Raw genomic sequence first — 17137 nt, 5'->3', positions numbered from 1 at the left:
CTTGTATCTGTTCACTCTTCAGTTTTCAGTTCAGTCTCTTGTCTGCCAGCAAGATCAAGCAATATTAAATCAACCAGTTACAGTATTTTCCACACTATAAGGCGCACCTAAAGGCCTTTAATTTTCACAGTGTGCCTTATAATCCAGTGGGCCTTATTTGTGAAAGAAGTTTTGAAATAGGCCATTCATTGAAGGTGCACCTCATAATCCAGTGCACCTTACATATGAAAAAGGTTTAAAATAGGCCATTTGTTGAAGGTGCGCCTTATAGTCCAGTGCGCCTTATAGTGCATAAAATACTGTGCATGGAAAACTTTATTGATGTGTGGGCCAAGACAGAACCCATCTGGTTTTGGAGAGGGTACTGACGGACAGGCTGATCCAGGACCTGATCCAGGACCTGATCCAGGACCTGAGTTTTTAAGCATAGGTATGTGTGATAATTAGCATGAAATGGTGTAATTAACAGTTGCAACATGAAGTTAGATGGCGGGGATTGTAGAATAGAGTATTTACACAGCCGTTTATAATTAATCACGAGTTACCCAGTCCAGTGAAAGGTTGTTACACAAGTGAGGATGGCACTGAAGAATTACTTGAAAATAACGCAAAAGCTGATCCAAAAAATTTCACCAAAACATTTTTTTTAAGTTGGGGACAGATGTTATCTCAGTTCTTCCTAAAATCTCCTGATTCTCATTCTGTTCCCCTCAAACAGAGCAGCAGCTCCTTTGTATTTGTGCAACAAAGATGGAGTTCCCAAATAGATGAGAGAGCAGCAGACATCTCAGAGCCCTGGAATAGCTGCGTCTCAGCAGGAGTCCCTTCTAGAAGACAGCCAGTGTAATTATCAGTGTTAAAGGAAGTCCCTGTGAGAATGACACAGCCCCCCCCCAAAAAAAAACTCATGTGGGGGGGGGGGGCACAACCCACAAGAAATGCAGCTCATGATACAGAAACAATGACAGTGTACGGTAGAGGTCAGACTGAGGATAGAGAACATCAGGACCACCTCCTGACTCCGTCTCCCTCCCACCAAACACAACCAGGAAGAAGCCCTGGAGGACCGGAGGAACAAGGAGAAAAGAAAAAGAAAAGCTTGTGGCGTAACGTGGGTCACCTCATCACAGACAGCGAATATGCCTGTAGGGTACACAGAGTCTGACTGGGTGGGGGGTGGGGGTCCCAAACCCATCTTCACTACACTGCTCAGAGATTCACTGATGCATGGAAGGCTGAGGTAGCGGGCTGCTCCAGTGTATTCCATTAACAAAGCAAATGCGCTTGGAGCCATTAATTGTACATGGTCGTGTTGGTGGAACTTAAAATTCCTCTACAACTGCTCTTGATGAGCTTTCTCAGGCCTAATTCTAAGAAAGATAGACAGAACGGCATCTATAGACTTCAAGACACCACATCCCATTATTGCGGCACATCTTCTACATGCAGACAAACATAACCTGCTAAGAACAGGCAGAAAAGAGAGAGTAGCTCATCACATGCTCTTCAGCAGCAACGGATTTCCATCTCCGCTGTCTGTAACACCTCCAGTGAGATGACAGCAAGTTGGCGAGCCCTGCAGCTGGAGGCTTCTCTCTCTCTCTTTTCAGGATTCCCTCTGTTAGATTACACACTCCGACGTTCAAGCTGCCACTTTACCAAAAAAAAAACCATCCAAGCAACTGTGGGATTGGACCATGACTGGAACAGTGCAGATGCACAGACTATCGGACTGGATGCTGGAGTGTGGGTGTTTGTTTTTGACAGTCCTGGAAACACTACAAACCATCCAGTGACAAGTTAATCCACTGCTGTTGTACCTATGCCAGAGATGAGCATATTAGTTGCTATGCTTGTGTGATTCATAGTTGAGAAAAGTGGGGATTTTCTGTTTTGGTGACTCATGATGAGTCACCTTGCACGTATAGGCAGAACGCAGTCAAACTAGCCACTGTCTTCCTGCACAAAGCATTGTATAAAAAGTTTACTATCAGGTCAAAAACAGGTCAAGAGGTCTTGTGCAGGTCAGAATCTCCTCTACACAACAAAATAGTGCTCTTCATATTAACCCCACGTGCTTTCCTGCAGTACGCGAGATGAAACTGTCCCACGATCAGAGTTACCTAACATCATGGTGAGACAGTCAGTCATGTCCCTCGCAAAGAACAGCCTCCTCTGCCCCATGCTCTGTCATGACAGGCCTTTGACATCACTTTCAGACTAAGAGTGACTAAAAGTGACAATTCCCTTTACCTCGGAGAACATGAAATAGGGGAATTGGTGAGGGGAGGGGGGTTTAGACAGTGACAGCAAAGGAAGGAGAAAACGGCCTGGATGATTCACACAGCACACACAGCAGCGTCTGAGGTGGTCGTGTCTTGAGTACATGAGTCATGTTCATCATGCAGCAGCATTAGGTAGGGATTGCACAACTTTCACTCCATTAGGAATGCTGCCTTGGTGCAAATATTTAACTGATGATGGAAAACAACAGCTCTAATGCCTCTGAAGCGCTGCCACTCCAGTAGCCTGCAGCAACTGTACAACCTGCCAAACATGGATGGATTTACTCATCATTAGGCACTTAAATGCAGCATAATACTTGTGCTGCATTCTAGTGAAATCAAAACTCTACATCTCAACGGTGTGTTTTGAATCAAACCATGTGCATTCTGTTCACCAAGGAGGAAAAACTACAAGGAAAATCAACAGGATGGAAATATTTAAGGCACCCGCCCCGAAATCCGTCTATTCTCATTAGCCTCGCTTTTTCAAGAAGGTCAAACCAAAAATTTTAATTAACAATACATCAAGTCGGTGTGTTTTTATGAGCGGGGCAATACGACTGAGTGTAATATCCCGCCATAAAAGAGAGTTATGGCTCACGCTGGAAAAGGTTAAAGCGATGATGGCGGAAACGGTCCGGTCCACCTTAAAAAAAAAAAAAAGTGCAGCCCCCGGTGGTCAGCGCCGTGGTGCTGAAACGGCTCCGAGCGACATCTGTGCGCGGGGAGCGGAGCTGGTGTCGCTCAAAGCACACACACACACACACACACACACACACACACACACACACACACACACACACACACACACACACACACACACACACACACACACACACACACACACCGTGTGCGCCATCGCCACAAAGGACACCTTAAATGATCTTTCCAGCGTCATATTGTGTAATCTGGGTGACGTTCGTGGGGAAAGGTTAAGCAATTCGGCGTGTTTTTAACGTGAAAAATGGCGCCCGCTGCTGCTAACCCAGCCCCATTATAGTAGAGCTACAAAACACAGAGGGGGGAATGTATGCCGCATTAGAAATGACACTCCATTCAAATAAATTATTCTCTTTCGGATACTCCATTCAAATAAACCATCCTGTAGAGAGAGAGGTGGGGGGGAGCAGAGAGCTGGAAGCCATGCGAGGAACACACTCGCATCACCTCGGGGCTGTCGGCCAGTGGACTATTAAAGCTCTGGCTTGGATGTCAGGAGGGAACATGATCCAGCAGCACTACAGAGCCACCATCCACCGCTAGAACAGCCCGCAAACACCCGGCACCAGCCGGGCTCCACTTCTCCTTACTTTAACATCGACTGTTCCTTCGCTTCCTCCTTCTTCTGTCGGTCCATGACACCGAGGATGATCCTCCTCTCCTCCTCGGTGAGGTGGCTGAGGTCCGGCATCTCCGGCATGGCGCCGGCCGCCGAGGAGGCGGCGGCGGCGGCGGCAGCAGCAGCAGCAGCAGCAGCAGGGCCGGGGCCGCCCCGGGGCCCGACTGGAGCAGACATCTTTTACACACACACAGGCTACAAAAAGAGGAAAAGCACCGTCAAAACCAGCAGCATTCTGTCGGGTTCGACTTCATGCTGTCAAAATTCAAAAGTGGCTTGAGGACTGAGAGGCGGCATGACATATCAGCTGGGACCGACATGCACAGAGTACACCGCGCTGCGTAAATACGCGTCAAAATATGAATTAACTGGCTCCATCCTGTTCTGTTAAAACACCCAGGATGGGGTTAGGGGAAGAGATGCAGCCGAATGAGAGCTGGAAGTGGCGATGTTCAAGCGGTTGTAGGTGGAAAAAGCCGAATTTACACATGAAACATGAAACAGAAAAGATTAGAAATAGATGCCCTTTAAAGAAGCGAGAGAGCAAAAGGCTGCATGCTACAACCTCCAGGTATTCCCAGCCTCCATTCATCCACGGATGGAAAGTAGAAGAAATACAGAGAATTACAGCACAACTCTTGCCTTTTATTTTGCAGTCATTTTAAATCCTGTCTAACCCATCGCTGCCATCCTTCAGAAAGCTTTTCCTCTCATGTTGGAGTAAAAGGCGGCCGCTCCGTCCTGGTGGGTGTTAGAGTCCTTCACCCTACTCTGCCGCTCCGCTCGGCTCTCTTTCCTCTAGGTTGGTAATTCTTGGTGATTTCTTAAATGCACAAAAATGGATGCAATGGGAGAGGGAGAGAGGGAGGGAGAGAGAGAGAGAGAGAGAGAGAGAGAGAGAGAGAGAGAGAGAGAGAGAGAGAGAGAGAGAGAGAGAGAGAGGAGGGAGAAAATCCAGATAGGAAGAAGAGGAGGAGCGATGGGAACGCGTAGAGGAGTAAAGCGGAGAGGACGCTGGATGTTCATTGACAGCAGGCGGACAGCAGCAGAGAAAACATGGACTGGAGCTGCAGCTGTGCGGCGGAACCACGGAGAGCCTGGTGCCTATTTCACCAGTGGATCGTATGAACTGTAAAGTGGCGTCACTGGTAACTTCTGCTGCAGGTTTGGACGAGTTTCTGCTGATTCCAGCTGGAAGACAGTCAACACAACCTGCCTGTACTACCTGCTGATGTGAAGAGGATGTAGGATACACAGGTGTATGTAACTGTGAAATGTAAGGAGTTTCTTATTTAAAGTGACTGTCTCATCATGCATACAGGATCCCATTAAAGAAACACAGAAAAAAAGTTGTTTAACTTGGCTGTACATCTGAATTTTTTTTTAATTCTAAATAATAATTGGGATATGAGTACAAGTTTTTTAGTCATGCATGAGGAACCCTCATCTGAGTCAACTCCCACTCACACAGGTATATTTAAAAAAAACAAACAGAACATGAAGAGAAAATCAAATGTTCTTGTTAGTTGTTTTAGAAAATGAAAAATTATGATAATCACTTTAATGTAAATTGAAATGTTTCCAAAAAAATGTAATTTAAATTTTCTTTTTAGCTTGTCCCCTTAGGGGTCGCCACAGCGTGTCATTCTGTTTTTCAATTTTAGGCTGATGCTTCTGTTTGTTTGGCAAAGTTCTTAATGCTGGATGCCCTTCCTGCCCCAACACTCTGCATTAACTCAGGCAGGGATTGAACCCGGGGCCGCATACATGTGAACCATGAGCTCTACCACTGAACTACATGCCTGGAAAGCATCTTTTTATTTGTATTTTAAAAATCACAGCCCGGGTTCCTCCATTTCCTCCCTCCTCCCATCAATTTGCCCGTAGGTGTGATTGTAAGTGCGATTGGTTGTTTGGTTGTTTTTCCTTTCATATAGGCCTCACAATGAGGCGGCGTCTCATCTGGGGTGTGCCCTGCCTCTTGCCTGTAGCCAGATGAGACAGACCTGTGACCCGCAGGGTGGATAAGCGTAGATGAGAAGATTGTGCTCTGCATCAAAGAGTGTTCATGGAAAGTGTGGAGGGACGAGGAGCAAAAGCAACAGGGATGACGGCAGCCTTGAGGAAACTGTGAAGTAAAACTCATTGAAAAGGAAGTAGACTACAAGAGTCTCATTCATGGAGTCCTGAACCAGAGGTAGCGTCTAGCAGGAGACTCCATGCTTCCATCTGCTGACAAGCTTGATGGAGATGCTGGTTTCCTTCTCCAGCAAGACTTGGTTCTAAAAAAGTCCAGACTGTTAAAACTCACCTGATCCGAGTTTTATCAAAAGGAAGATGAAAGACTCATACCCCACAATACACAAGATGAAGGTCACTATCAAAAGCAACTCAGGTTTCTAAATTATCTCAGCAGAGTCACAGGCTGACCGCCTCATCAGCAAAATTCAACTCGCAACCATGAAAATAAATGAAATACAAACAGTCCTTGAGTACTTTGTTTTTGGCCAGAATGTTTTTTTTCGCTAAACACTAAATTGTCAAATGCTATTACAGTATTTTCTGCACCATAAGACGCACTGGACTATAAGGCGCACCTTCAAAGAATGGCCCATCCTAAAACTTTTTTCATAAATAAGGCGCACTGGATTATAAGAGACCTGGTTATAAGGCGCACCTTCAATGAATCGCCTGTTTTAAGACGGTTTACACCAGAATAGGGCGCAAAGCATTATAGGGCGCATAGAATAGAAACTACTGTAGGGACTGAGGTTTCATTATGGATCCACTACATTGAGCTGCACTAAAGGGATTGCATTCATGAGTGTGCAGCCTTTTCTGAAATTTCAAGAGCCAAGTCACTGCTAGCCAAAGGTGCCTGCATTGCTATGATTGATTTGCAAATGTGGTTGACACCTGAAACAGCAGGTAACTGGGGGAGGGAGCACAGCTTAGACTTGTATATTCTGTCTGGGCTGCTGATGAGATAGGCAACAGCGTGGAGGTTGAGGTAACAGCTGAGAGCTGAGAACTCATCTTCAATGAATGGCCTATTTTAAAACTTTTTCTATGTATAAGGTGCGCTGGATTACTGTATAAGGTGCACTGACGCTTTTTGAGAAAATTAAAGGCTTTCAGGTGCGCCTCATAGTGCGGAAAATACTGTAGCCTAATCCTACTTGTAACCATGAAAATGAAAATTTGTTAAATAGAATAAGTCATCACTGTGTCTGCTGTATGTGGAAAGTTTCATGAAGAAATATTTATTTAATTGCTGAAAATTAAATGTGATCATAATGTCATTCGATCACGTAAGTAGTCTTGAAAATTAAAAGCACCTCTGGACCATGATGTTCACAGTAAAAAGGAATGAACTTTCAAAACTGAAGACTCCTCAGATCGGTGTGTAAAAGATTTTGTAAATTAAAATGAATGTTTATCAACTCCACACACCCAAACGCATCAGTCTTGCATCTCTCAATCCAACATCAAACCCTCTCAAACTCAAAGATGTGACTCGAACGAATACGTGCTCCTGATCTGAGAGGCTAAGAGGATCTGACGGGCGACATTAAGAGGATAGATCCTACAGCTCATTAGGGCTGCTCAGTCAATGAGCACGTTAGCAATGATCGGCTGCAAAGTCATACCAGATGTTTTACTCTGAGACATGCTGTTGCAAAAAAAAAAGACTTTTTTCAGAATCCTTAACAAATCAGAAGTGAAGATCGTCTTCCAAATTATTTTTCAAATATCTACAGGATGTGTTATTTTTGTTTTTATGCCTGCATCCAATCTGAATTATTCACTGAATCTAACACTAGTTATCGAGCACACAGAAGTCACATGACCAGAGATGCTGCTGATGTTGCACTCTCTACTTTTAGGTTGAGAATACTTTTTTTAGTCATAAAATGTAATGTATTGGATTCACTCTGAAGTTAGGAAGTTATTGTGTCAATTTAGACATTTATTACGTTTATACATAATAAAATTCATCATCACATTATTTAATGAAGATACAGACTAGTATCTCGTGAGGACTTTAAGACTTCAGCATACCTCAGAAGAAATGTGTCATTGAGAATGGTTAAACTTCAACAACTGTTTGTTCACTGCAACACAAATGAACTACAGACTCCTGGGAAATGGCCATGACAGGCCCAGGTTAAAGCTGCAATTGTTTAAAGTGTGGCAACACCTCATCTGAAGCCAACTGAAACCTTAATGGCACCACTGGTGGCTCTATGTTTGACTCCCTCCATTACAGGAAGAACAAGATCTACAGAAAACACCAAGAAGATCACCGTTGTAAGACCGAAGTCACGTCACTTAGTTTTTAAATATATACATTTAATCCATCAATTCCTTATGTTTTTTCAGTAGCATTGGAGTCTGTGGTGAAAACACAAGCTCCACATTAATGACGGAGAAATGAGAATGTTTAAATATTTATTCTGCATATTTTACAGTCTCTCTACAAACACAATGGCAGAATTGGTCACGTTCATTTCCTTCCAACTGGGTAATCCAAACTTTATTTAGAGGAAGCAGTCTAAACGAGAACAGTGCTGATCTCCGACTCCTCCTCGTCTCTCGATGGCGATCTGACGTCTTCCATTCTCTATTTGACCACAGTCACAACATGCTTCTCCTTCTCCGACACCACTGGAACAGTTCCTGGTTTGCTGTGTTTGCGGACATTTCGCTCCCTGCAAAACGAGACGGAGAGGCATGAATGAGCTGACCGACTGCTGAGGATATTCAGGAAAAGATGAAGCAGAAAGGGAGAGATAAGCAAGCAGGAAGGACGAGGAGGCTGAGCATGAGGCTGATAGCGTCACCCCGACGTCACAGACGGCACTAAATTACACTGAAAATAATGTGTAAAGCACAGACAGTAAATCATTCACAGTCCAAACACATGTCTGGTGTCACAACACCACCGGTAATTACCAAAAAAGGTGGCGGCTGAGCTATGAATCATGGGAGGGGTAAACTGGAACAATCAATCCCCAATACAGGCTGTAAATGAGTGTACAAGGCCTATCGCCACCGTGTCACAGGGGGCAGTCCCATCTGTGACATTTTCCATCAGGCTGACATGACTGCTTAGCTCAATCCTTCCCTGGACACCACAGTCCTCCTCACCTCCACATGGCCACAAAGGCGACGTCATGCCGTTACCGCGGACAAACCGGCCAGCTTGCTTGTTCTTAAAAAAAAAAAGAAAAAAAAAAGGAAAAGCTAAAGAATACTTACTTCCTGCGACGAGCCTCTTTCATAATCCTCAGCTCCTGTCTCTGGTGGTAAATGTTCTTCGGTAGATGTCGGTGGTGGGAGATGCGTCGGATCTGCGGGTGGTGCTCGAACTTCTCCTTCAGTTTCTGATTGTAGTTCATGGTGGCCTTCTCTCTGGGGGCCAGCTGCATGGGCAAGAGAGGTCGAGTTAGCAAGATAAAGGGAAAGTGGAAAAATGAAGGGGGGGGGGCAGGGCAGAGTGGACAGAGACACAATTGAGATGACATCAGGTGAACAGGAGAATATAAAGAGAAGCAGAGAACAAAATAAATGAAAAGTGGAAGAACTTTATTGATCCCTTTTGGGGAAACACACACAGAGCAATGGATTATAACCCATTGCAGCCCTCATAGCGGCTTGTGGTTTGATGCCTTGCTCAAAGGCACTTCTGCAGTGCTCAGGAGGTGAACTGACACCTGTAGCTAGACTCCAGCTGGATTTGAACCGGCCAAGTGTCTGAGGACTGAGCTACTGTCGTCCAGATGAAACGATGCCACTCTTTAAGGCAGGTTCTTAGAGATGTTAATGGTTGAGTTGACTTATTACTCAAAACAGTTTTAGATCAGAACTTCTCAGTCAAAACTGTGGTGCAGTGTTGAATACCAGGTTAATGTTTTAAACTTCATTCATTACTTTTACAGCAGTCCTGTCGAACACCCCACCCTCCCCACCCCCACCAGTGTCAACTGATCTGGAAGAAATTCAGGTGGACATCAAATGACTGAGCAGTGTCTGCCAGATTAGAAGCACTGACAGGAAGACTATTACTTTTGGACTGGGTAGCTGTTTCCACTCATTCTGCAAAGCTAAGTGTCTGTTTCACATTCAACAGACTGGCATCATCCAATTCTTGGCAAGACAGAAATTTTCCAAAAAAATAGTGGGTCTCCTGGGAGACGTCGGCCATAATCCAGTCAGACATCGGACGTCCCTTTCAGGTTAACTAGTACACATTTGAAACAACAACCGGGGTTGTTTCCTACTGGTGAAAACCACCAGCAAAGCAGCTCAGAATGACTCTGACTCTGTGTTTATTACAAAAACCTTTCCCTAAATTCGACTCAGTGGTATTTTTACAGGTCTTTGACTTGAAGAAATTGCATCTGTACCATAGCGTTAATGAAAGTTGTGTAATTTATCGCACCATGAGTTAGGGTGGTGACATCCTGTGAGACAAACTGAAAGACAGAAACGCTTTACCAACAAACCAATTTGACAACATCACACATTCAGGTTACAGCATTAACTAGTTCCCATCAGACGTTCTGGACTAAAATAGTGTACAAATGATGCAGACAATTGTTGGTGATTTAGATGCTAAGACCTCACCGTGCTGTAAAATACAGTTACAAAAAGATCAAATTGAGAGGTGAGATGGATGAAACCCTAAACACAACCTCTGATGAAGTTAGAGAGATGAGTTCATCACATCTCTGAAGATGAAGCCCTTGGCAGACAAGAGGAGTTATCAGCTGCTATCAGGATAACTCACTCCCGACATTTAGTGGATCCATTGCATTATGGGTAAAATAAGCTCAGGGTTTTGACGAGAGAGAAGGTGTGGATCAGAATAGATCTCTGAGGTTTATCCAGATTACTTCTGATCCTCTTCTCTTGGTTGACGGACATGAATGCTAAATCGGTGGAGAATTGACAGCATCGTCGTCTGTCTTTCATTAACAGAACAGACATTTAGCCTCATTTTACTGGACCCAGTCAGACATGTTTCAGGAGCTGATACACTTTATGTTAAAATCAATGCAGAAGTGTGACGACCAGAGTTTCGATCACATGTTAGTATCCTTTGAGTTATTTTAATCCGTGTAACTGCAGACTGTTCCTGCAATCAATCTAATGTACTGTATTTATCTCCTAATAAACTTAATAAAGTCTATCAAATCTAAAAGAAATGAATAAACATACATTGATCCTTTACTTATCCTTTATGATTTCTTTGATCAGGCTATATATTCCTTTATGTCGTTCAGAGGTTGCAGCTTTAATTTGATAAACGGACCATACAATCAATCCAAAATCTTTCCAAAGCGACTCGTTGGGCTCTGCAGCGTTCAGTCAACGAGTAGTGATGAGTCAAGATTCCTCGAGCCAGAGAAATTTAACAGATTGAAAATAAACAGGAGCTGATTGATTCAACTTCTTTTAGACAAAAGTCTAATTCACACTGGAGCCAAATGCCGCAACTGCTAAGTTATGAGACAAAAAAAACCCACAAAAAAAAAACCTGACGTACAACAGCTGATAGAGAAGTCCCGATCAGTCCAGCGTGATGCCTTCAGACACGGAGCCTCGATTCAGCATTTCAGCATTTCTTGATAATTAAAGACCCTTTCAGTACAAGCTGATTGTTAATGCTTCATTATGTTCAGAGTTTAAGTGATTGGCTGATTCAAACTGCTGATCGGGGCAGCCCTGTCTGATCTCTTTAAGTGCAACGCTTGCAGATAAATCTCTTAAACAGTGACTGTAAAACAAGTGCCAAAAGTGGGCCAGTTTTCTGATCTGCATTAAGAGAATAAGCGTGAGTGAATCCCATCAGCAATGAAACATGGCTGTTGGAGATGACACACCAGATGATATTGATTTTTCTTAATCATTCTGGCCAAAAGCGGGATTTGACGCAGTTGAACATTTGACAGGAAATGTATGCGACTATCTGAATACGACACATATGACAGCTACTGAACAAGAACTATTTAAGTCAGTGGTGGTTTGTCAACAATCTTTTAGTCGAATCTTTTATTGGAAAACTTGTCAAACAACCACACAAGCTTTGGAGTTTTATGGACTTCCACCTGGCACAGGAGTCACAGTGCCAATTGGTACATTGTACTTATTGAAAGTAATTCTACCCTCAGTCAGCATCCATCAGGGCATTTGCCAACTGTGATTCTTGGCATAGTCATCCAGTCTTGCCCTGCTGAAGAGGGCCGTGGCCGTGTCAAAGAAAGCAGCTGGCACATGAAACGAGATTAGGTAAAAAGACCGGAGGGAGATACAGAACGTCTGACGGCGGAGGAAAATACAGCTGTTGATGGGTGAACAAGAAACACTAGAGCTGGCCTGAATATGGAACTGATTGAAGGTGAGAGGACCGGTGAGGGCGGCGGTGACAGGACAGGACTCACCACTCCTAGTTTCTCAGCTGCGTTGGCCTTCCACAGCCGGATGTTCATTTCGTCAGAGCCGCTCAGAATGTATTTGTTGTCTGCTGACCACTTCACGCAGATGACGTGCTGCATGCGTTTTGTGTGGTAGACTTCCCTGAATTGATAAAAGTAAAAGAACAAAAAGGTGAGGGAAAAAAAATAACATACCTGGATTAGCTGTTGAAAGAACTACCAAAACATCCTCTCTTAAAGACTGGAGTATGATCTCAGAACACAAGACCTACGAGACAAACTGGTGCATTTCATGATTGGCTTTTAAACAGAAATTGCAGGACTGAGTCTTACAGTGTGTGTGACCACGTGTTTCTTTGTTCAGGATTATAGTCGTGAATGGGACACATCTGACACAACGATGATGTTCTTCAAGCCCAAATTTCTTTACACACTGTGTTGCTAGGATTTATCCTTTAGGATGACTACTTATTGGTTTTTCTGACATCCAAAGTATTCCCACAACACTGCTGTTACTGTTATTCTGGGGGATGGACATTGGGTGGTGTGTGTGTGTATGTCAGTGGCTCGTGTTGCACAATATGACCAAAAAATACCTGACGTCTGCGACATCACCTTTCTCCCATTTACAGCATGTCCTTTCAAAACTCCCAAAAAGATTGTCTCAGCAGATTAACCCAGGTGATGTGTCACATGCTAATGACCCTCATTAGCATACAAAGGTGAAACTCATCCACACGATGACGGATTTTTTTGAAAACGCAACTTTTTGAAAACGCATCGAAAACGATTCGCGTCCACGATTCGAAAAAATCTCAGTCCACACGTAAACGCACTCGTGCGTTTTCGAAGACGGCTATAAGCACGCCAAACCATGTGGTGGCAGTATTGAGTCAAATTTTATCCAATAGGAATCCTCCGTGTTTTGTTGTCACAAAACGCCTGCAAGAACGCTGCCATCAACAAGGTTCGTACATCCATCATGTTTGTACACAAGGGCCCATAAATATGACGTCACAGCGGTTTTCATTGCAGGCAAGACGTCAGCGTTATTAAAAAGTTGCGGATACACCGTCCACACGACAACGCAGACCCAGCGTTTTTAAAAAAAATCCACATAGGCCAGCGTTTTCAAAAAGTTGCGTTTTCATTCCGCATATCTGCGTTGTCGTGTGGACGGAAGGCGTAAAAGCAACAAAAACGTTTTCAAAAAGTCCCAGCATCGTGTGGACGGGGCCTCACATTTCAACGACCCCCTTTGACACCCCCACCAACAATCGTTGAAGAGCCAGACGGGTTCAACAACGGTTGTTGGAATGAGAATAGCACTGACCACACCCCACAGGGTTAATAAGCTGGAACAAGACCAGCCACCTTCAGAACTGAAGAAGTCTCTTGGATGAGAGACGAAACATCATCAAGAACTTTATTAACGTCCAGTGGATTGACAGCTTTTGGATAACCGTGACCTGGATGACTGAGAACCTACACAGACAACTTCTGATAGATAAATCCCAATCAGTCCAGCATGACGCCTTCAGACACAGAGCCTTGATTCAGCATTTCTTGATAATTTCGGACCCTTTCAGTGCAAGCTGATTGTTATGGAACGAGTCATGGAAATTCTCCTTGCAGCTGTTCTTATTAAACATCAGTAATGATGTGATAATCGTGAAATTTCCTACCTACAGAATAGTGCACAAGCACTTTTCTTGAAAACCTACACTTGTGCTAAATTACTCTCTCTCTCAATCCATTTAGTGGCTCCAAAACTCCATTTCCATTTCATAGAAGACAACTGTGTACAATATAATTAATGGAGTTTGATTAAAGCAGTTTGACAACAACATTGTATAGAATGACCGACCATGTCACCCTTCTGGAATAATTAAGGATAATTTTGATGATGTTCAACCAGTTATTATCACTAAGTGTGAAGTATGTACAAATGAATAACCAACAGCATCTACCTGCCAAAGAAGTTCTTTCTCACCAAAAACATATTGCAGAATAGTTTGGTTCTTAGCTGTAAAACAATAATTAAAATTAACTTTTTAAAATATGTGTTGCCAGCCAGCCGACACCCCCCCAAACCAAAAGCAGTTTTAAACTGTTGCCACAAATACACAAGCATTATGTAGCATTCTAAGCCCACACCTCCCTTTGCTATGATGCTGTCCAGCTACAGTAGTTACTGCCCCTAGTTACTGCACAAAACTGTTCCTATTTGTTCTAGCAAATGTTCACAAATGAACAAACACTGCGTGTATGTGCTTTTACGTCATGTAGCAACCAAACAATGGCTTCATTTGTTATGACGGAAAAGGTGCGTCTAAACAGTTACAATCCCTGAATCCGGTACTGACCTGCTGTGGCCACCATCCTTGGGGAAGATGCGGATGGTTTTGTCAAAACTGGCAGAAACAAACTCCTTCCCCGTGGGAGAATAGTCCACATCTAGCACTGCAGAGACATGGTCCATGTGCACTGTGACCGGTTGGTCCAGGTACCTCATGTCGTACGTGTAGATGCTGATGAGAGGAGGAACAGATGAAAGAAAGTTAATTTTCAGCACATTCTATCACCTAAGTGGCTCTGTAATATCTCCAGCATCCTCAGCTCACTTGTAGTCTTCATTTGAACATGTGAAGTAATAAGCTTCCATAGGGTTCCAGCACACTGTGTTGCTCCTCATTGTCATAATGACCTAAAAAGGAAAAGCAGTAGTAAATATAAATAGTATCTTTGTCAAAGTATTTTAAACGACTGAATGGTGAGGCCCACCTTTTTGAGTGGTGCAGATTCTCTCATGTCATATAGTACTATACTTCTGTCAGAGGCACAGCTTGCAAGAAGTTCCGTCTGTGGAAATATGTCAAAATTTACTTACTGGCAACAGCAGAGTGTCAGATTTAAAAATGTGTTTTATTACTTGGATGCGCGTGTGAATATGGACTAAGTGTTCTGCATTCTCCTTACCTCTACAGGGTTGAAGCGGACTGAGCTGAAGCTATCCACACCCCAGGTGAAAGAGCGGATTGGGGTACTCCTCTGCTCATCCCAGATGTCCACCTGCTGGCCACATGTTGCAAACATGGCCTCCTTTCGATGATGATCCAATCCTGTGAAGACCGTCTGACAAGGAACAAATTTTCCACAGTCAAAATGTGGGATTTAAAGAGTTACAAATACTACTGTAGCATTTGTTTAAACATATTATTTAATACATTAAGAACCATGTAACACAGCAATGTGACCACTGCATCTAAACTGTGTGGACAATTTACAGCCTTCATTGGTCCAGTGTGACCTCATTCTTTTCTTTGGGCAGTGTAACTGAGTGGAACCTACTGTATGTCACTTTGATCAAAGTTTATCAACCATGTCATGCATCCTTAACTTGATGCATGACATGGTTGATGCAGTACTAAGTACTAAGATCCACAATTAATACTCCCATCCAGTGAAGACATTTAGATAAACAAATGTCCAGATCAACAGGCAGATAATCCTTGCCTCATAATTACATGTAACCTACTGATTATACCTTGCCCAAAATAGTATTGAGTGGCTCCTCTTCCTCTCCGTAACCTGGTGTCTCCATTTTCCATTGCTTGACTGTTTTGTCGTCACCAACCTGTTACAATAAACATGTCCAAATATAAAATATGAGCTGTGATAGATATCAGCTAATAAAAGGCAAAGTAAACTCCTCTCAGATATTGCTTTGCATTAGTTACCGTGAAAAAGGATGTCCCACAAAAGCGGACAACCATTCCTCGGACGAATCCTTCATGTGCTTGTAGGGTGCGTATGCATTCACGTTTGGTCAGATTCCACACTTTCACCTGAGGATCAAATAAAGATGAGTGTGCAGCTTTCACCACAATGTCACAAAGGCTTAACAAACAGATGATTACCTCGCCATCACAGGAACCGGAGAGAAGGGTGGACAGGCTTGTGGTGTGCTTGGCCATGCAATTTACACCATCTCGGTGTCCATCCAGGGAGGCCAGGAAAGGCTTGGCAAACACCCTGTCAAGTTTGGTGGCATTCAGAGCCCGAGTGTATTCCCTACACACCTCAAAGGGATGAAGTGTAGGGTCATAGTTTCTGGGGACTAACAACAGAAACTAATCACTCTTTGATTAGCTTGGTGAGAATTTATTTTGCATTCAGTTGATTTTGATTTAAGAGCAGACAAAAATAAACAATTTGAACAATACATTTTCATTTATTAGAAATAAAATGCCATGCTTGAGACCAATGGGGAAATGAACGATTTTCCATCAGGGAGTAAAGCTAACGCTGTTGGTGTTCAGCTAGTTTATGTAAATCTTTACTATGAACGTAATATAAACACAACAATACAGCTTATGTGAGAATTGCAGTTTGGACTGTTCATTATTATTAGTATCACGACGGTAGCCATTAGCAAACGATAACAATCTGGCTGAAGTGGCTGATCTTGTGAACCACTGGCTAACAGTATAACTAGCAAACTGTGTTGCAGTAGTTTGTTTCTAACTTACCCCGCTGAATATCATATTTGGTCTCCCGAACATAATCATCCGGGTTCCTCGACAGAACCTTAACTTTCATTTGGTTGAAGAGTAAAAACTTTAGTCAAAACGAACAACTGTTTTTCAAAACAGAAATGAAAACATCAGCGAGCAATGGCCATGTGTTGAAGTGGAATTTCACGGGGACAGCGGTGCATTGTGGGAAGTCCAGTCCTCCTCCCACTTCTTCTTCTGTCGTTTCCGGCGGTTTGCAAAGGACTGCTGCGCACTACCGCCTCGTCCTCCCGTTTACGTCACCTGCAAGCGTAAAGCATCAGCCATCAAGGTACAAAATTCAACAATATAAAGACAGGAAATACACTGAGGTTGATAGAATGTTTCTTTTTATAAAATGTTATAAAAATTATTGAATAAAGGTATTAATTCAGATTGCAAACGAGCATTGTCGCTGAAGATACTTGACTAAATCAAATCAATATATTTCCACCGCAAATGATAAATAGAACAAGACCTTGAGGAGGACGCATTGTCAAAAATATGATAATGAAA

General features: G+C 43.3%; 2 protein-coding genes across 2 annotated transcripts in view; both read right to left on the bottom strand.

Moving 5' to 3' along the window:
* The window catches only part of rims2a (regulating synaptic membrane exocytosis 2a), a 126017-nt gene extending 122312 nt beyond the window's left edge, over positions 1-3705 (bottom strand). Inside the window, exon 1 of the mRNA XM_068323160.1 lies at positions 3596-3705. Within this exon, the coding sequence (XP_068179261.1) occupies positions 3596-3705 (110 nt within the window). The remainder of the gene's footprint in view (positions 1-3595) is intronic.
* Positions 3706-8063: 4358 nt separating this feature from the next.
* On the bottom strand, positions 8064-16775 carry dcaf13 (ddb1 and cul4 associated factor 13). The gene is made up of 11 exons (XM_068323714.1): positions 16598-16775; positions 15986-16185; positions 15806-15913; positions 15613-15702; positions 15045-15200; positions 14850-14927; positions 14690-14772; positions 14432-14596; positions 12072-12207; positions 8887-9050; positions 8064-8336 (listed from the first exon to the last, which is right to left on the bottom strand). The coding sequence occupies exons 1-11, from the start codon at positions 16665-16667 to the stop codon at positions 8249-8251; spliced, it is 1338 nt and encodes a 445-aa protein (XP_068179815.1). The 5' UTR covers positions 16668-16775; the 3' UTR covers positions 8064-8248.
* Positions 16776-17137: the final 362 nt, after the last annotated feature.

Source organism: Antennarius striatus, chromosome 9 (assembly GCF_040054535.1).
Source record: "Antennarius striatus isolate MH-2024 chromosome 9, ASM4005453v1, whole genome shotgun sequence".
In the NCBI taxonomy this organism is placed as follows: Eukaryota; Metazoa; Chordata; class Actinopteri; order Lophiiformes; family Antennariidae; genus Antennarius; species Antennarius striatus.
Note: the sequence above shows the minus strand (reverse complement) of the source record. Positions and strands in the feature narration are given on the sequence as shown.